Source organism: Paramisgurnus dabryanus, chromosome 4 (assembly GCF_030506205.2).
Source record: "Paramisgurnus dabryanus chromosome 4, PD_genome_1.1, whole genome shotgun sequence".
In the NCBI taxonomy this organism is placed as follows: domain Eukaryota; kingdom Metazoa; phylum Chordata; class Actinopteri; order Cypriniformes; family Cobitidae; genus Paramisgurnus; species Paramisgurnus dabryanus.
In genome coordinates, this window is record NC_133340.1 from 28,841,159 (window position 1) to 28,862,172 (window position 21,014).

The 21,014-nt window shown below is 35.3% G+C and overlaps 2 protein-coding genes across 3 annotated transcripts; both read left to right on the forward strand.

Moving 5' to 3' along the window:
• The first annotated feature begins 1,636 nt into the window (after nucleotides 1-1,636).
• LOC135735452 (CD48 antigen-like) lies at nucleotides 1,637-14,724 on the forward strand. Of its 2 annotated transcripts, XM_065253878.1 has the most exons (6): nucleotides 1,637-1,750; nucleotides 1,905-2,210; nucleotides 10,058-10,324; nucleotides 13,153-13,248; nucleotides 13,385-13,423; nucleotides 14,238-14,724. In XM_065253878.1, exons 1-5 carry the CDS (start codon nucleotides 1,696-1,698, stop codon nucleotides 13,420-13,422), a joined length of 762 nt encoding a protein of 253 aa, XP_065109950.1. In that variant the 5' UTR covers nucleotides 1,637-1,695; the 3' UTR covers nucleotide 13,423; nucleotides 14,238-14,724. The 2 variants fall into 2 exon arrangements, with proteins under 2 accessions (XP_065109950.1, XP_073670658.1); XM_073814557.1 differs by lacking the exons at nucleotides 13,153-13,248; nucleotides 13,385-13,423; nucleotides 14,238-14,724 and adding an exon at nucleotides 11,000-12,058.
• Nucleotides 14,725-15,269: 545 nt separating this feature from the next.
• Nucleotides 15,270-20,905, forward strand: LOC135735652 (CD48 antigen-like). The gene is made up of 6 exons (XM_065254123.1): nucleotides 15,270-15,461; nucleotides 17,509-17,808; nucleotides 18,249-18,512; nucleotides 19,022-19,130; nucleotides 19,235-19,291; nucleotides 20,172-20,905. Exons 1-6 carry the CDS (start codon nucleotides 15,401-15,403, stop codon nucleotides 20,197-20,199), a joined length of 819 nt encoding a protein of 272 aa, XP_065110195.1. The 5' UTR covers nucleotides 15,270-15,400; the 3' UTR covers nucleotides 20,200-20,905.
• The last annotated feature ends 109 nt before the right edge of the window (nucleotides 20,906-21,014 follow it).

Sequence of the window (21,014 nt, forward strand, 5' to 3'; positions counted from 1 at the left end):
AATGTAAATGTTATATGATACTGACATCTTGTGGCCTTTTTTTAAATGCATGACATATAATCAGACAATAAAGTTATCCGTTTCATCAGACATCCACAGCTGAAATGTTTTTTGAAGTAAAATGTCATGAAGATCAGATTATCATTTAATAAAATTTTAACAGGGCCAGGAACCCTGAGAGATAAGATATATTTAAACTTAATTATATTTTGTAAATTCTCATGTGTATATTCCTCTAAATATTCTGCTGTGAATGGAATGAAATGAAACAGTGGTGAATTTATAAAGGTTACATGATGTTTTCCAGATGTGGATAAAATGCGGGAATTGCTATGGTATGGTACCCATTGTTGGTATACCATGATAAAAACGAAATGAATATAATTGTGTGCAGTACTTATTATATGGCACTCCAAGGTACTTTAAAGAATACCAGAGTACCATTGTGCTTTTGGTACTTAAAGTTAGTTATAGTTGATAAACTTGTCACCTATCTTAGCTTCACTCCATTTATCAGATCTGTGTTTCCTAGTACAAGAGATGCTAGTGTGTGACACATGATCTGTGAAGTGACATCATCTCTGATAGAGAAACATTGAACTGTTGAGAGTATAAAGAAATTATCATGGACTAACAGCAGTAAACCAGATACTTAAACTACATTTATGCATTTGGCAGACGCTTTTATTTCATCAGCATTTGTGTGCATCACCCTATATACTGTCATCTACTTACAATCCAATTTGTCAGTAAAAACAAATAGAGGTAACATCAAGTGACATCTAAGGCGCCGTGCCATTGTTACATTTTCCAAGTATTAATTTTAGACCACTAAATTGGATATTAGGGATAAGTGGATGTATTTCAGGTACAATTTATACCTCAAAGGGAATACCCAGTGTTTAAAATTTTTGAGTATTTGTGTAAACTCTTTCATGCCTCAACAATAAAAACAGACATAGATATCCAGACAGAGATTATTATAATTCATGCATGAAAGGGTTAAAACATTTTTAAAATGAGTTTTGTGGAGTGTTGTAAAGCCGTTCACCTACTATAATAATGAATACTAATTCGTTACATTTATATAGCGCTTTTCTGCAGCACTTAAAGCGCTTTACATATGAATGGGAGAATCTTCTCAACCACCACCAATGTGCAGCATCCACCTGGATGATGCGACGGCAGCCGTGTTGCGCCATATTATAATATATATATATATATATATATATATATATATATATATATATATATATATATGGGGATGATTAGTAGGACAATGGGCAAGTTTGGCCAGGATGCCGGGGCACACCCCTACTCTTTTTCGAATGACATCCTGGGATTTTTAATGACCACAGAGAGTCAGGACCTCGGATTAACGTCTCATCCGAAAGATGGTGCTTTTTGACAGTATAGTGTCCCTGTCACTTTACTGGGGTGTGGTTAACAGTTTTCTTTCTCTGTGCTATGGTTTGTCAGTGCACTGCTGTTAAACTGCGTTAAAAGCTAAATAAAACTCTGTACTGTGGTTTATTCTTCCTGCAAATAGATGTTTGTATTGGCAGTTTTTTGCTGCTTCCCCTTGTATGTATGTTCTATTTTTCACTTCCTCGTCATATTCTGTCCTTAGGTGGCTGTTGTTGGTTGATGGTGATATTTGGATATTTGCAAGTAAATGAAAGTAAATAAGTCAGTATGATCAGTGGATGTTGCTGTGTGCTGCTGCTTGCACTTGTCGCTGCAGTTTTAGGTTTGTGCTTTTTAATCTGTTTAACTTTAAACTTGAGGGTGTAATACTGAATAATTACTATTACCATGTTGAGATACCACGCTAGATGATGTTTTCCTTTAATGAGCTGTCATTGATCATTGACTCTATATGAACATATTGTCTGTGTTCACAGGCGTGGGTGTAAAAAAGAAAGTGGGCAGTGAAGTTCGTTTTAAACCTGACATCACTGCAGGATCATCTCTTAAAGACAGCAGCATCACATGGAAATATACGAAAGGTTTTGATGTGATGAAGGTAATTGAATGGGACAATGATTTTAAGACTTTAGAAAGTCTGATGCCTAAATTCAAGACTCGTGTAGCTCTCGATAGGACCACTGGAGAACTCACTATAAGAGATTTACAGCTGGAGCATACGGGAAGTTACTCCATTGAGATCAACAATAAAGAGGAGAAAAGAATCAGCTTGACTGTTATGGGTGAGTAAATATAAATATCATAGAAATATTATTATTATCATTACTGTTATTGTTCTGCTAATGTTTTAAAAGTATATTTACAAAAGGAGCTGGAAACCAACTAAAAATGTTATGGCATCAAATGGTAAAACCATGTATGGCATATCAGTTGGTACTTAATGTATGGTACTGAAATGTATACAACATAGTATTTACACGGTACTTCCAAAAATACGACAGTATCAGCATGGTACATGTCTAAAATACCATACTGTTGTACTTTTGGGATATCTTTTCCACCACAATAAGCTTCCTCTACAACAGGTTTATTAAAGTATAGCATTATCTAGTAGCATCCAGTGTTGGGTAAGTTACTCAAAAAAAGTAATTCATTACTAGTTACTGTAAGAATTTATAGTCAGCCTTGACAAAGATTCCACTCCAATTTAGCTGTTGAATAAAGCTCATCCCTCTAAAAGGCTTGATAATCATAAAAGGAAATCTCAGTTCAAGCAATACAATAATATAACCTGAAGTAATATTTTCTTAGTATGGAAGCAAATGTGAGACTTCTTTAACCAACGCAGGTCAAAGAGGGCTCATGATAGAAAGACATCTATCTAAACATTATCTGATCACTTGAGCCCTTTTCACACAGACATTCCGGAAAATACACGTAAAATGCATCCTGGATTTTTCCGGAATGGTTAGTTTTTGTTCATTCACACTGCCAAGATTACACGGCATCTGATGGTCCCGGAAAGACACGTGACCTGTTGAAAGTCCCGCCCTCTCTTCTACGCAGCAGCGTCTGAAGTTTGCAAAGTATTTATTATTCCTCTCTCCAGAAACAACTCGCGTGCATTTTTGTTTATAATAAGACTACAAAGGAGCGCGTGAATGCACAGTTCTATGCTGGTGAATGATCTCAGCTTCAGAGTGAATATTTGACGAGCCCTGATCTCTGCTTTAATACAGTTTTCAGACATTTCTCATCGTGATTGTTTATATGCATTTAAACCCCGCATTTTGAGGAGCTAAACGATATATCTTGGTGGGATGACGCGCGGGTATTTTCATTTATTATAAGCTCAAATGAGCACGTGACGCGATATTCTTTTATGCTGCTGATGATCTCCGTTTCAACGCAGTAAATGACAAGCTAACTTACCTGATATCTGCTTCAGTCCAGTTTGCTGACATTTCTCGTCGTGAATGTTGTAAATCCATCATTTTAAAGAGTTGAACCAACTTCATGTTGCCATGACACGCGCGTCCTCCATACGGCACGTGCGTCATTGTTTATGCGTCTCATATATCATTTCCTGATAACTGCTTCAATCTAGTTTGCAACATTTCTCGTGGTGAATTTTTATATGCATGTTATCTCTCGTTGTAAGGAGCTGAACCATAACTTGTGTTGTGATGATGACGTGCGCGTCCTCACTTCGACACGCCCATTATGGCATTCTTGCGGCTTTTTGTTCACACAGAGGGTTACCCGCGTATCTTACTAGGTCCTCTTTTCGGCAGCGATCCAAGAAGATTAACGGAACGAGTTTTTGTTCACACAGACGCTTGTCTAGCAAATTTTACGGGTATTTTCTGGTACCAGAGGTCTGTGTGAATGGGGTTTTGGTTGAGCACACAGTTGGATACTACAATGACCCATTTGGGCACAGTGGGAGATATAGAGGTCATTTGTAGTATTAGTCTTAATTTACATTTAAAGTCATACTTCATTAGCATTAGGGGTGGGAAAATAGGTATGAAACTATAAAGTGTTATGGCTGACTTTGCTCAGGGTTCACTCCAACTCCGATGAACCCAGAGTGCTTCATGTACTTTGCTACTGCTTCGATTGAATAAACTACTTTTTGATTGAGACCGTCAACGTCCTCCTCATTTTTTTCTTACATTACTAATTACATCTTCAATCATGTAATTAGATTACTTTACAAATTACTCTCTCCAAAAATTTAATTACTTATTACTAATTACTTTCTAAATCCTATTTAGTACAAGATGCAAGGATAGGCTTGAAATGGCTTGAAGAAATAATATATAAAAGTACATCAATTGTTCTGGTCCCACTTCCATCTATTAACTAACTATTAACTACTTTTGCCTTAATATACTCCAACTACTGCTTATTAATACTAAAGAAGTTGTTAATTTTAAGTAGTGGTAGAAATGGGAATAAGGTTTTGCAGAATCCGGCATTAATATGTGCTATTAAGTATTAATAAACAGCCAGCATCTCATTAATATTAATGCTAATAATCAACCAGTTAATAGTGAGAATGTAAACTTAAACCATGTTAAATCCAGTGGCAGAGCTAGACTTTTAAAACTGGGGTGGCAAAGGGGTGGCAAGGTATTATTTTGGGGGGTCAATATACAAAGTGTTCAATTACACTAAAAATAAATAATTTTCCACAAAGTGTATATAGATTAAATTAAATTAAAGCTTATCTATTTAGAACACAGTTTTTTCTATAGTCTAGTTTAAAGATGCTTTTAGATGTGTGTGTATGTGTGTGTTACATTCATGATGTATGTTGTCTTGCACTTATCTTTTTTTGGGTGTTGACCCATTTGCAGACAAAGAAACGGAGAGAGGCAGCTTGAGCATTTATTTAAGAGGAATCTCTCTGGTTCTTTCCCTCGCGAGTTTTAAACCTTTATTCTTGGTCTGATGTGTCTTAATTGTTGTTATGGTAAATTGAATAAACCTAACAACATGTTTTTATTGTTTTAAGCATCTTTATGCAGGCGTGACGGTATTAGTCAAGTTTCACAAGACTAGTAATGCTCATTGAAGTATAAATGCTAAGCACTAAAGTGCAATGTCTCCCTTACTCGCCGTTAAAACAGTACCATGTTTAATTTAATACCAATAAAAGCCGTTACATACCAGCAAAACGCTCTTCATTGATCATGTGTGTGCTGCCACGTTATGTTTTGGAGCATGAAGGAGCTGCGTGTCAGCTTAACCAATAGGCTTGTTCGACTTCAAGCGGCGCCTCAAGAATCGACAGCCGGATTACGTCAAAGTACCGCGAGAGCGATTCACAAAATCATACGGAGGAGTTTGCTTTTAAGTTGCTCCCGTGGAACTTTGACGTCACCGGCTGTCGGTTCTTGCCGCATGAAGTCGAACAAGCCTAATGAAAAGTGTAGCAGCGCATTCACATCCGCTGGGAGATTTGAGAAATGTTCGTAAAAATCAAACAGTGTAATGTTTTCAGCAGGGTGGCAACAGGGGTGGCAAGGATTTCGTCTGGGGTGGCAATTGCCACCCCAATTACCCCTCTGGCTCCGCCACTGGTTAAATCCACTATTGTATTATAGTATACATAATTGTTTTAGTGTCCATACACAGTATTAAGTTACATCAGAAGTAACTGTAATTAGATTACAAGGAAAAAAAGAGTAATCCCTTACTTTACATTATCAAGGGAAAAGTAATTAAATTAAAGAAACGAATTACTTAGTAACTAGTTACACCCAACACTGGTAGCATCACAGTATGACAGTACTGCCAGCAATACAGGGTTAATTAAATTTCTCTTCAACAAAGAAAGTTGTCATAATCAATTAGTATCTGTCATTTCATATTTTTATGATACGACATTTAATTGCTGTTGTTTTTATTCATATTTTCATTTTTAATCATACATTTACAAAACAAGCATATAAGCTAGATTATGACTTGATTTATTTGTGAAGAGAACAAATGAAACAAATAAATGAAAGTTTGTTTTTCTGCAGTGACAGCGGTATAACATGCTAACTTGAACAGACAAATATATCATATGAACAAAACAATATTATTTGAAGGGCACCTATTATGCAAAATCCACTTTTACAAGGTGTTTGGATATAATGTGTGTTGGCAGTGTCAGTGCGTGAACACAACCACCATACGATGTAAAAATCTTCCTGCTCCTTTGTTCCATTCTCTGCAAGCATGTGAAAAAATAGCTCATTGAAATTTGGCTCCCCTTGTGATGTCAGAAGGGGATCTTATTATAATAATAATACCGCCCCTTAACTCTTTCACTGCCAGCGTTTAAAAATAAAGTTGCCTGCCAGCGCCAGCGTTTTTCATGATTTTCACAAAAGTTTAATGTCTTCCAGAAAATGTTCTTCTTCAAATATATAAACATACAATATATCAAATGAAAGAACAGACCCTCTGCTTTCAAAAAAAAAACCCGTTTCATCCTACCTTCACTAGTTCTTTTGTAATCAGCTTTTAAATATGGGTAGGTTTCTGCAAAAACACCACATTTTGAGCTAAAAGCAGAAATAATTCCATTTTTGTGACGGACTATTCATAGAGTTCCCATTCTGAGCGATCTTTAAAACAGACACGGACATGCAGCAGCTTGCCATAGGGCAATACTTCCGGGTTTAAAAAGTTGTGGAAAGGCGCCACCTAGTGGATAATAGCGGTATTGCGGAAAGACGGAAAAACTCGTCATTGGCGGGGAAGCATTTTCTCTTGATTGACGAGCTATCTCGTCCATGGCGGGGAAAGAGTTAATGTGCACTATCCAACCACTGCATTGCCATTTAATGCAGAGATCAGTTCATTTGCATTTTAAAGGACACACCCAAAAACGTCACATTTACCTACAAGGTGGCAATTTTAACGTATCATAATAAATTATCTGTGGGGTATTTTGAGCCACAGCCGGCGCCTCCTGTCATGGTGCCTGTCTCATCCCCGCTCTGCCACAGCCGGTGCAGCCTCTGCCACAGCCGGTCTATCTGTCAGTCTGTCACGTCCCGTGTCTAGTGTTCCCCTGGGGAGCGTCTGGTATCCGCTCCTTGGGGGGGGTTCTATCATGATTCTGCCATCTTGTCCTTTGTTTAATCTAGTCTTGTGGCAGGATCATGACAGACCCATGTTTTGTGTGGGATCACGTGGTCTCAGTATTGGTTTATCTAGACCACGTGTTCCCGGTGTCTTGTCACTTTTACCCCGCTCTTGTCATCCTCATCCTTATTGTTTAACCCATGTCACCTGTTGTCCTCATTAGTTCTCCCCTATTTAGGTCCTTGGCCGTTTCTCAATATGCGTTTCTGTCTGTACTTGTGTTCTTGTGGACTTATGAAACGTCATCAGTCGCGGACCAAGTACTGTTCCAAATCAAAGTTAGCATCAAGCCCAAATTCACATAAAATCCCTATATGTGTTCTTGATCCGCCCATTTTATCGAGGATGCATCAGAGGAGATTTGTTGGACTTATGACAGCGTAGTTTCGCATTTCACGTCAGGAGTTCGTTCTTCCGAGTCTGAACTTGCAAGTTTGAACTACGAAGGACACAAGTCCGAGTTTGGCGTACTTGGTATTGAGTAACGGCTCTTGTGTTTGTTGCTTTGTGCTTGTTCATTGTTCCTACATCCTGTGAGTAAGCTGTCTAGTCTAGTCAAGTCAAGTTTATTATATATTTTGTGTTTAGTCAAGTTCCTTGTTAAGTGTCATCCTGTTTAGTGTAGTTTAGATCTCGTCCTGTTTAGTGTTCACCCCTTCTGTTTAAGTATCCTGTTTATGTTGTTTTGCCCAGAGTCGTATAATAACAGAGTCACGAAACGCTTTGATCTCGCCGCCGCGCGGTCACGTGATTCATGTAACGTTCTACAGTTCCAAACCAAGCAGGGCTGTCAATCTGTTTGCATAGGTTTTCAGCTATTTTAGGTAAATATTAGCTTGTAATGGGAATTGATCACTATACTTACTGTGTTTATAACGTTTTTTTACTAGGGAGTGATGGAAATACAGTAAATCAGTTAATAAAGATAAACAGTTAATTGTGACCCAAATATAACTGTGGTTATCTATACCAACTACAGCAACACAGTTTATCTTTTATTTTTGTAGCAAAATATGGCTATATAAATGGCTATCAATCTGCTAAAAACATAATTCCTACACTTTTAATATATTAAAATCACAAAAAAGATCGCAAACGCAGTTAATTGTAACAGTGAAGCATAACCGAAACACACTAAATTCATATTTTAAATTCACATTAAATGTTAATATAATCATACATGATTTTCGAGGATACATCACTCGTATTACTTACCAAACACAATGAAACACATAGCAGCATTGTGAAGCAGTGTGACTTTCTTATAAGGCATTTAGCTTGTTGCTGTTGCCCCCTAGTGTTACTCGTAATATATAAAAAAGATAAGTATAAAGTAGATGGCCACCAGTAATAAAATATTAAACCATTAAATCTATATTATTCACACATTATACACAACTCATTAAAATATAAACATTTTACTAGTTATTATTAACGATAATCATTACCTACAGCAGAGTTCATAAAATATCACTGTTGACTATATTAATGAAATGTCCGAAAATGTAAAGAGAAACGGTAATTTCATCGATTTACCAGCAGGTGCCATTGAAATGAATGGGCTTCAGTGCTGCGTTTGGAACTATGCGTCACTACCGGTCACTACATGAAACGCTGTTACTTCCGCATTCCATTCTTACAACGGACGTCTATGTGAGTGTCGTAACTCTATTATTATACGACTCTGGTTTTGCCCCCTCATGGGTTTTGTTTTCAGTTTTGTTATAGAATAAAAGTCTTTTGTTGAGAAACTGCTGTCTGATTTTGGGTTCCTCCTAACACTTCTTAACACTAGATATTATTGTCTCAGACTGTATTAATCAGATATATTATAACTTAAAGCGCTCACTGTCTGTTGGTAAAGAAGTAAGGAGTTGTTACTCATTTGCATTTGAAGGTACAGACATTAAAACAGTGCGTTTTTGCTCCAACCCAAATAGGGACATTTTGGACATGCTTTAATAAATGACACACATTCTGGATACACCTGAGACTTATATTACATCCTGTATAAAGGCTATAATAGGTGCCCTTTAAAGGGGACATTTCACAAGACTTTTTTAAGATTTCAAATATATCTTTGGTGTCCCCAGAACATGTGTGTGAATTATTAACTCAAAATACCCCACAGATAATTTATTATGATACGTTAAAATTGTAGGTAAAAGTGACGTTTTTGGGTGTGTCCTTTAAAATGCAAATGAACTGATCTCTGCATTAAATGGCAGTGCTTTGGTTGGATAGTGCACATTAATGGGTGGTATTGTTATAATAAGATCCCCTTCTGACATCACAAGGGGAGCCAAATTTCAATGAGCTATTTTTTCACATGCTTGCAGAGAATGGTTTACCAAAACTAAGTTACTGGGTTGATCTTTATCACATTTTCTAGATTGATAGAAGCACTGGGGACCCAACACTTAAACATGAAAAAAAAACAGATGTCCCCTTTAATACAGTTATGATTAAAATATGAACAAAACATGTAAAAACTGAACTGAACTTGTACAATATTTTCATCTTCAGACTATTATAATTAGATTTTGTGTCTTTTTCTCGGACAGAAGACTTCTTATTGCAGTTTTAATTTTTTTTCTTGAGACTAAATCCACACTTCTCCAACACACTGTAAAGGCGTCAACTTCATTAAGCACTTTGCATACAGATTAACGCACGACAAGTACTACAACAGCGTTTTATAACCAGTGCTGACTAATCGCTCTTTCAAAGCTTCATGTTGATCTAAAGCAGTTGTTCTCAAACTTTTTGGTGTGCACCCCCCTTGTATAGGGTGCATCCCTTTACCCCCCAAAGAAAATGAATGACATAAACAATCTTAGAAAAACTTAGAATTTGAATTAAAGTTTAATTGAATGTATGAATTAAACTGACACTTTATTTGGATAACGCAACCTCAGATTTTTTGACTCTAATACGTTTTCACTGTGGGCCTTTAAAACAGTACTGGTTTTCTTCACAGAGAGCATCCCCAAACCCAAACTGAATCAAGAGATCTCAAGCAATCCTGTTGATGTTATGTATTTGACATGTGAGTATAATTCAATGATCCGCTGGAATTGTTCTAATGGTGAAAAACCACAAATCACAAACCTAGAGAAGCCAAGACAAGGACAGTCTTTAACATTCAAAAAAAGTGGAAACCCAGACGTCTGCTGCACCTGTACACTCTTCAATGATGTGAGTGAGGAAACCAGCGATCCACTCTGTGAGAAACATCTGTTTACTGGTAAGACAAAAATGTATTTAAAGTCAGAAAAAGTTTGTATTTAGGTGACATGTGTTCATATGTTCCTTACGAAATTATACTTATGTTTATTTAAGTCATATTGACCCCACAACACTCCCTAATTCACCTAGTCTCTGTTCAGTGTTGGAAATCAGAATCCCAAACTGCAGTATGTTGAAATGAGTATCCTTAAAGTACCTGAGTGGTCTACTGCTTCTGGTGAAATTGCACACTTCAAATGTTGATACTGGGTGCTTCTCAGTACTCAAAATGATGCTTTATTATTTCCTCAATTGAGTTTCTCCATCTTGTCTTCCATCTCAATTCTATAATTGTGCTGTGAGGAAGTGATGAACGAGAATTGATGAGTCTTTCAGATAAGTCTTAAGTGAGGTTACACAAGTGTATCCTATGCGGAAGTGTGACTAACCATAAAGCACACATAAATTCTCTTTTCCCTTCATCGTAACTTTAAGAAATCATATTCCAACATGAAAATATCTAAGCATTAATCATCAAGTTATTGTAAATGTAGACTCATTTCTGACAGCATATTTAATACTGATGTTTAGTCACTTATCATGTTTATTTTAGAGCACTTTAAAGAATTGGTTTGATTTTAATGTAAGTGGGGCTATGAACTCAATTATGCTTTTATGCTATTATGTTTTTCAGATCCTGGACAAGGCCGTAGTTATAGTTATAGAATACAGGTTTCACAGACAAGGGTGTCCTAGACTAAAATACTGTACATGTTGTCTCAACGGAAAATAACTTGCAATATGACAGATCTTAAAATAAGCCAGTGCCATTGATTTGTTTCAAGATACACACTATTAACATATTTTTCCAAGGCATGTTTATACTTAAACATCTTAATTTAACAAAGGCCTAGTCTTGGCTTTAACTAAGCCTTGACTTTGAAACCTGCTGAGTGGACAGTTGCATAAACTTCTTAGACTAGTCTTAAAAGTTAGTCATCTATTTTTTTCTTCAAGATTGATCGGAACTACATAAAAAGGTAAATTGGTCTTATTTAAAGTTAAATATAAGACTGCTTACCCTTAACTAACTGCTAGTTAGTCAGACTTGTTCTTAAGACTTGTTCATAAGACACATATGGCTATGTTTATGCCATAGATATATACACTAGATGTCGCCTTGGGGCTCTGAGCATGCGTCAAAACTGCCGTCATTTAAGAACAGGGGTCTTGTCATAGGAAGTATCTAGGTAAAGCTGCTATCTCCGCCTGTTCTTCGAATTCATGGACGATGCCGGACTTTTTCCCTGCGTATTGATGTTAGGGCTACTAGCACTATGCATTATAGTTAGAAAAAGTAGATTTTCAAAATATCAAAACTTTTTTCTGGACTCAATGCTTAATACATGTCTGACTGTTGAAATGAACCAAAAGAAAACCAAGAAAATCGCATTCATTATGATTTATGGTGATTTTATTTCCGTTACACCATTGCCTACAATGACGCTGATGAGGGGTTCCCCTGTTTCAAGATGGCAGCTCTGTTTGACGCATTTGGTCCAATAAACTGCTGAGGCCAAGGCGACATCTAGTGTACATGTGTTTATGCAACCGGCCAGTCCTGGGACATCTAAGTAGTTTTTACAAACCCTTACAAAAAACAATACTGGTGTACATCTTGAGACAAAACAATAACACTATATGTTAAGTTGTCAGCTCAGACATGCGTCTGAGACTATGATAATCTCTGACTGGGAAACCATTCCTTAAAGCAGTGGTCACCAATCCTGGTCCTGGAGGGCCGGTGTGTCTGCAGAGTTTAGCTCCAACCCTAATCAAACACACCTGAAGCACCTTAATTAGCTGCTTCAGGTGTGTTTGATTAGGGTTGGAGCTAAACTCTGCAGACACACCGGCCCTCCAGGACCAGGATTGGTGACCACTGCCTTAAAGCCTCCTTCCACTGCACACGACATACGTAAACAACAGTCGGAGTTCGCCCCCTAGTGGCAGTCGTAATGAAGTTTCAGTTTAATCGTATATGGGAGAGAAGCTCATTCCAGCGCAAGAGACTTTTATTCTAATATGTTTACCAGTGGAATAAATAAATGAACGCAAATGAATGAAACAATAAATAGCTATGCATATATGACAAAGATTGCCAATATGTTTTGGAGAGAACATACGAAGACAGGCTGCATGGGGTTTGGAGTTTAACCTTTGCTGTGGGAGTGGACAAAAACATGCTGGGACAAATACTTCTTTCATGTCATCGTAGTCTATCAGACTCCTTTTATTAGCAATAATATCTTATATTTTTGGATGAGCTAGTCTTAAAAGCAGTTGCTAAACCAGACAGAATCCAGCTCCTGTCAAAAAAATAAGATATGTATTCTCAACTTCTTTTCTGGGGTATTTTATAGCACTTTAATAAATTCTGATGCCATATCACAAATATAAGGTATTGACATTTATCCCTTCGGCAGATGCTTTTACCATAAACAATTTACAGTGCATTACAGGTGAAAAAATTTTCATTAGTATGTGTGTTTCCTGGGTTTAAACCCATGACCTCATGCACAGCTAAGACAATGCTCTACCTGAGCTATGCAGGTGTAATTCTGTGTCAGGTGACTTGCAGATGTTGTTTTACATTACTTTATTAGTCAGGACTTTTTTTAAGAGTTTTAGGCATTTTCAGTTGAGACAAACATGTGTTTTAGTCTAGGACTAGCCTTAAGCCTTGTCTGTAATACATGTTACTGACTCCTGATGTTTTATTTCTTCATTAAAACATTGACAGCTTTTTTTTATCATCATACATAAAATATACTTTTTGTTTTTTAGGTTTAAGCACCGAATCTATCATTGGAGTTTTAATTCCTTTGATCAGTGTTACTGTTATTCTCCTTTACCTGTTTATCGGCCATACACCTTTCTATGGTAAGACTACAAAAAGTAGTTTTTTTGTTGCTTCTTGCCTTGTGACTGCTTTTTTAACCTCTTTAGCCACAAAACTCTATAAGAATCTCACTGTAAAGCCAGTAATGTGTATTAATCATTTTTTGTCTTTTATAAGGCCGTTGTGTTGCTTGCTGTGAGAGACGCAAGATTTAAAGTAAGTTAATTTAGTAAATTCCTAATGGTAAGTTGTACATGATGTGTGTAATATCGCACACAATACAGAATGTAAATGTGTTTGAAAATAACAAAGGAGTTTTGAGGTGTATAGGTTTTCATGCTTGATTATTCCAACACTTTACAGTATATGCAATACTTAAATTTTCTTAACATTCTGTAAATAAAAGATCTCCTTTTGAGTGGACTTTTAGCTAACCTTTTCATGCTCAAACACTTAAATTAAAATGTAAAAAAGCATAATAGCACTCATGTAAATCTGTTTTCTTCAGGAATTTTAAATCAGATTGATGAGGAAATATTATTTTAAACATTTTATTTTATACTTAAGCAATAAAATGTAAGTCATGCAACAGTGAATTATGAATAGATTCACAGCTAAAAGATGATGTTATGATGACAAACAGGTGTTTTATATCACACACTGTAAAAAATACTTTGCTGCCTTAAAATTTTTTGTTGAATCAACTTTGATTTACAAGTCAGATCAACTTACTATTATTTATCTTGACTAGAGATGAGTTGCTATAACTACAGGTGAGTTATTATAACTTATACATTTAAGTTGACTTTTCTCAACTATATTTTATAAGTTGTGACAACTAATTTCTGTTGACATGACTTGTAAATCTGCGTTGATTTAACAAAGAATTTTAAGGCAGCAAAGTTTTTTTTACAGTGCAGTTATTTCTATATTGTATATTTTAGCATATCATTATTAAGCAGGTAGATTAGCACTATCAGTTTTAAAGTGTTTAAATAATGTATTTTATTCTGTTTTCTTCTTTCTTTAGAAATGAAAGTCTTTTATACATGAATAATGATATCGTCATCAAATGCACTGCTAGCAGATCTTGCATGCTCTAAATCAGCTTTACTATTGCGACTGGACATCATAACCTCAACATCTGTGTCTTGACAACATTGAACCATTTTTCCATGATTGTGAATTGATAAACCTGATAACTTTTTTCTTTTAAAGTCGAGAGAAGATGATCTTGGGGAACCAACCTGATGGTTCTTCAAGTGCTTGTATTGCTTTGAGCTCATAAATAAAAAAATTGTAACAGCTACTATTTAATTACAGCATTTTTTAATTACACAAAGGTTTTCTTTTTGCCAAGATTGGATGTGAAGGATTTGTTGTGTGTCCTGAAAAGTTGGATGCAAGATCGATCCAGGAAAATTGGATCTGTTTGAAAAGTAAACCTAGAAAATATTCCTCAAGACTTCATATACAAGTGACAGGAGTAAGAAACAAACAATAAATAAATGTTGTGATAAAGACAGATACACTGGCATCTGATTTTATATTTAAAATAATAATAATATAAATGACTTACCTCATATGATGTCTTTTTTATTTCTTGAAGTGTATTTAATTGCTCAATGCCAAAACAACAGTTTGGGTGTCAACTTGAAGTTTATAAAAAATTTAAGTAATAAAAGACTAACCAGATTAAAGATTGGCATTTATGTGCAATCCATAACAAACAAACAAAAAATGGAAATAAATTAAGAAATACCTGAAATATTTTTTTATTTTAGAGGTTTGTGCATAAAATACCCAGTAACCAAAAATATAAATAAAGTAATATTGTGATTTAATTAATAGTTGTATTTATATGACAATTTAATAATCATAGAATGGTTTAAATATAAACGAATACGATTTTCATCTTCGTAAGCATATTTTAATGTTCATTTTTTATTCAGTATTATTTAATACTAGACATAAACCAGTCAAACTCTGACATTTTAATGCTGGCGCACAAGATGGCAGCATCACCCCGCTGCACGTCTACATGAACGCGCCTTAAGTTTCGTTTCATCACTTCCGCCTTCTGCGTATCTTTCACGGCGGCTTCTGCGTGGGTCCATCTCGACTGGTTTGGATTTATCGAGAAGTTATTTGATAAACTCGATCAGTTAATACAATTAATTTAAATAAGTCAGGATGAAGATATCTCGTGGATGTTACGTCGCGCTGGTGCTCGCGCTCGTCACCGCAGTTTCAGGTTCGCGCTGTTTAAATAACAAAGGGCGCGGCTTGTTTTTAACCAACACTAAACTTTTCAACTTTGTAATATTACAGTTTAGTATACAGATTTTACATCCCTGTTGTGTATTAATTGTTATTATTTATTTATTAATAACTTGCTTTTGCGGGATTAAAAGGTTTTTAATCATAATATTACGTTGTTATCTACAGGAGCTCGTGTGATTCCCCGGCCTGGATGAACTTAACAACGCCAGATAACCTCCCATCACTACCACTCCGTCCCTACCTGCTAGTTAAAAAGCATAATTTTGCACTTGCTTTATAAAGTCATTTATAACAACACAAATAATAATTTTAAACAAAACAAGCACCTGAAATAATAAGAAGCACAAAAGTAAGTGTGTTTCACAGAAAACTAAACACTAAAGACTAAATTTACCCAATCCCTGACCAATACCAGATTCTTTAATGTTCTGTTATTAACAAGGTTCTCACAGGTTATGGAATTTCTGGAATATCATGGAATTTAAAAGGTCTTTTTCAGACATTGAAAGTCAGGGAATATCAGAGATTTTTGTTTGTTCAAAATGTTATCCACTTGTTAACTTGTGATGCAAGGAATTCAATTTCTGGGTCCACGCCTCAGCTGACTACGATTTAAAGAGCTGTTTATTGGCACTGTTTATTCATTTTACACATTTAAGCTACATTTTTATAAACTCATCATAACTCATAATAACATTTACTTGGTGTACCTCTGATAGGATTTAATGAGTTTTAGCTTTTAAAGCTCTTCCAGGGGTTTCTCTTAAATAGAGGGGCTTTGAATTTGCATTAAAATACAGGACTGAAACCCTAAATGCATTTAAATGCACATCCCCGCTGAAAACAACAGAAACCATCACAGAAATAATTATAATGGATTTAAAGGTTATAATGGGATTTGTATTGGGTTAAATAAAACAATAAATCCCTGAAGAAACAGCACACCGACAGCGACTACAGCAATGTTGGAGCAATGCTATTATTTATTTCAATGGAAGCTTGGCAATTTCTGGTGACACGAGTGACATCGACTGTTGGCAACAGATAGTGTTGTGTCCATTATGAGCAACTTTAGGAAAGTCTCGCCACTATGCGGCCATGTTTGCAACACCTCCTGAAGTTATATCAGTTGTTAAATTTGTATTAAATCCACTCGAATTTCTGTAATGCTTTCTATTGTTGTTGTTTTAGCAGAGATGTCATTAAGCAAAATTTATCAAACTTCATGCATATAAATCACAGAACTGTAAAAACCTTGTTGACAAGGCAAACACTTGTGTGTTATTTTCAACCCATCATTGGGGAATAAAGGGACCCATTGGGTTCCAATTTAATATGCTAGATTGTTTCAACCCCAAAAGGTTAGGTTTGTTTTAACCCATTGTTGGGTCTAATATAAACACTTTTGTAAGGTTAATTTAACCCGGACTGGGTTCATCCATTTTTTAATAATGTAAGGTACTACAAAATCCAACAACAGATGCACTCAACATATCAGCAAAATATTGATGTCTGTTAAATTCAAATGTTATGCTAGCATTGGAGACACTCACTGAACTCAGGTCAGAATTTTGTATCTGTGTTGTCATGTTATTAAAAACCTTTAGAAGATGCCCATTTTAAACCATACTTGTAAAGACAATACTGTACATTACACCGCAATAATAAGTTATATTAACAAATAATCAAATTAATACATCAAATTTGTAAATGTTAATAGATGAAATACATATATGGGTAAGTAAAATATAGTATTTATTCAATGGTCTAATAATAAATAAAGCACACAGGTTGTGTGCGTGTGTGTGTGTGTGTGTGTGTGTGCATACGTCCGTCCGTCCCTTGTAATTGTCACGTTGAGACTAGTCAATTTTTCACCTTGTGGGGACATTTTGAGGTTTTTTGTGATGGTTGGGGTTTGGGTTATAGAATATATAGTTTGTATGGTATAAAATGCATTATGTCTATGGAATGTCCCCACAAAACATGGAAACCAGAATGTGTGTGTGTGTTCACAGGTGTTGATGTGAAGGCTGAAGTGGGAGATGAAGTTAGTTTTAAACCTGACATTGGATCTCTTAAAGACAGCAGCATCACATGGAAATATACGACTCGTGGTGATGTGATAAAGGTGATTGAATGGGACAATGACTTTAAGACTTTAGAAAAGCTGAATCCTAAATTCAAGACTCGTGTAGCTCTCGATAGGACCACTGGAGAACTCACTATAAAAGATTTACAGCTGGGGCATACTGGACTTTATACCATTGAGATCAACAATAAAGAGCTATACAAAAGATTCACATTGACTGTTAAGGGTGAGTAAATAATAATATCATACAAATGCTATTTTTATTACAAACCTACAACTGTTATTATTACACAAATGTTTTAGGATATTTTTTAAAGTACATTTACACAAAGGGACCTAAATGTTTACTTACAATAAAAAGGTTTGTTATGGTATGAAACCATGTATGCTACTTTGAGGTATACCATGCTAGGTCATGCAGAATGGTACATGGTACTTCCTACAATACAACAATATAGCATGGTTAATATGTTCAGAAAACCCATGAAAGTACCAGGAACCACTACAGTACTTTCCCTTGCATGAACGTACGCAATGGTATTAGCATCTGGTTTACTGTATTACCAACAATGTTTCACCAGTAGTGCTGGAGTATTTTTAGTACTGTAGTTGTTTTTGCCCTTTGTTATAATGTTGTTTTTTCTGTGGGCTTTGTTTTCTTCACAGAGGGCGTCCCCAAACCACAATTAAAACAAGAGGAAACAAGTGATAATAATGTAAGGTATTTGACATGCGAGTATAACGCAATGATCCGCTGGGCTTGTTCTGATGGTGAAAAACCACAAATCACAAAGCTAGCAAAGCCAAGACAAGGAGAGTTTATTACATTCAGAAGAAGCGAAAACCAAGACGTCTGCTGCACCTGTACACTTAAAAATGATGTGAGTGAGAAAACCAGTGATCCGGTCTGTGTGAATGATCTCTTTTATGGTAAGACAGAAATTTACTTCAACACTTTTATTAAAGAGAAAAATTATTGAGCTATTAATGAAATAGAAATATGAGAAATCATATTTTATTTGTCTGATCTTAAAATTTTAATGGATAGACTGAGTTACTTAAGGCTAAAATAGTTTTAATTAATTAACTTTATTTTAAAACCATGAAGCTGCTCTCTCTTGCTAATCACAAAGTATTACAGTATCCTTGACCTTGTTTGCCGGTCGGTGCCCCTCCCAAGCACAAACCCGAAACTCCGCCTATTATGTTTAGGTAACAAGAGAGGAGCCAGTGTCATAGCATAGGCCTTGCACTATTTTGTCTTTGAAATGGTGGCGGTTAGGAGCAGAGGGGTTAAGTAAATTATAGTTGCAAAGTTATATATTTATTCAGTTATATTGTAAATAACTATGTAAATAATACACACTGAAAAATGGAATATAAAGTGAATAAAATTATTATAATATATAAAATATACTTAATTTTGTTTCTCTTTTTAGATTTAAGCATTACATTCATCTGTTGGATTGTAATCATTGGAGTTCTATCAGTCTGTCTTTTTATTGTAATTACTGTCATCCTTTGCCGGCGCATCTTCTTTAAAACATGGTAAGAGTACTATTTTATTTTGTGAACAAAATTGCCACAAAACTCCAGACGAATCTCATCATAACAGCAGCAAATTAGTATTAATAAATACATTTTGTTTTAAGGTTGATTTTACCCAAGGATGCCAGTCGTCGCTCTCGCTCTTCTAAGGGATTTTCTAAGTAAGTTCATTTTATCAATTCTTTGTAGAGAGATTGTACATGTGTGCAGTGTCAAACACACTAATGACAGTGCGAGTTTGTTTGAAAATCATAAAGGGGTCCTATTATGCTCTTTTTTGTTTTTTAAATAAGTTTTCATGCTTATATGCAAATTTTACGTTATATCAAGCTTCTTCAGTCTGGTGTGATTGCTTGCCTGCTTAGATCTCATGTGAATTCCTACGTATTTTATGAGTTGGCTAATTTGTATGAATTCGTACAAAGTGAATTGTACAAAAATGTATAAATATTATAACTAAATTGAAACCCCACCCCTAATGACACAGAAGCAAAAGCAAAGTGTAAAAAACGGAACAAATTTGGTCGTACAAACGAATATAAATGAACCATCTCTTAAAATACGTACAAATTTCCATAAGATTGTGTTTGAAATGTCCCATTCTCAAACAGCAACACTAGATACTACATAAAGTCAAAAATATGACAAACCATAAGACCCCATTAATCTGATTTCCCTCATAAATGATAAATCTTAATATACTTAATATACTTCAGACCATGCTTATCCTAGTCCCAGATTAAAATGCATGTTTAAGATGGCTTAAGGTAAAACATCTTTCCCTGACGTCTCTTAACATACATCAGTGCCATTGTTTTTTCTTAAGATGCACAACAGTATTTTTTTCTCATTTATGTTTGTAAAAACGACTTAAATGTCATAATATAACTAAGGCCTAGTTCTAGGTTAATTGAAACCCTGTCTGGAAAACCACCCCTACATCAAATATTTTCTAGTCTAGGACAATCAGCAATGAGCAACAAATATGTAGGACCAAAACTATGAATCTATCCATTTTATTCTGTTTTGCTTTTTCCATAGAAAACTGACCTTTGTGCAGTACAAATGACTGACGCCGGATCTTCTCATGGGACTCCCAGCTTTACTATTGCAACTGGACCTCCTAACCTCAACATCTGTAGCTTGATGACATTAAGATTTATTAACAGATTTTATTAAAACGGATTCTGTGATTCAATACTAATACTGATAAAACTGATAAACCTTGACAACTGCACATACTTTACACTACACTAATGTTTTACAGATGAGTCTAAGCTAAGGGTTCTGTTCTGCCGGAGATTGTATGAATTCATAAGTCAATTCATAAGTACTCATGAGTAAAGTAATGACACAAAAACTAGTTTCTGTCGGCCAAGATTCAACAAGGAATTTTGACCAGGGACTGAAAAGCTCCAAGGCCGATCAAGGAAACTTGAGTCTTTTTATAAAGATTTATAAACATTCCTAAAGAATGTATGGACTTAATAAAATAATGATAATACATTTAATGTAAACAATAATTAAGTAACGTGTTGTTGAAGACACTGACATTTGTTTTTATATGTAAAACAATAGTGCAAATGATGTAACCCATAAATGAAGGAATTCCTGTAGGTCAACAACAAATGTATATCTAAAAGATAGGAGTTGTCTTTAATTGTTCAATGAGAAAGCAACAGTTTGGGTATCAACCTGATGTTAAATTAAAAGGATATGAAAGTGGAATTCATGTTGTGGGCAAACCATAATAAATAAAAATATTTTTACCATTAAAACGTCTTTTTGTTTTGACAATAGTTAGTTAGTTAAACCTTTATTTGTCCCCTTAGGGCAATTTGTTCTGCAGCAAGACATATACACTAGACAAACACAAATACAAAA

Bases quoted from the DNA above. Each gene is read 5' to 3' on its own strand.
- LOC135735652 (XM_065254123.1), top strand. From the start codon at position 15,401: ATGAAGATATCTCGTGGATGTTACGTCGCGCTGGTGCTCGCGCTCGTC. The intron at 15,462-17,508 runs GTTCGCGCTGTT...GTGTGTTCACAG, and splicing joins GCTCGTCACCGCAGTTTCAG to GTGTTGATGTGAAGGCTGAA. The intron at 19,131-19,234 runs GTAAGAGTACTA...TTTTGTTTTAAG, and splicing joins CGCATCTTCTTTAAAACATG to GTTGATTTTACCCAAGGATG.
- LOC135735452 (XM_065253878.1), top strand. From the start codon at position 1,696: ATGATCAGTGGATGTTGCTGTGTGCTGCTGCTTGCACTTGTCGCTGCA. The intron at 2,211-10,057 runs GTGAGTAAATAT...TTTTCTTCACAG, and splicing joins AATCAGCTTGACTGTTATGG to AGAGCATCCCCAAACCCAAA. The intron at 13,249-13,384 runs GTAAGACTACAA...GTCTTTTATAAG, and splicing joins CGGCCATACACCTTTCTATG to GCCGTTGTGTTGCTTGCTGT.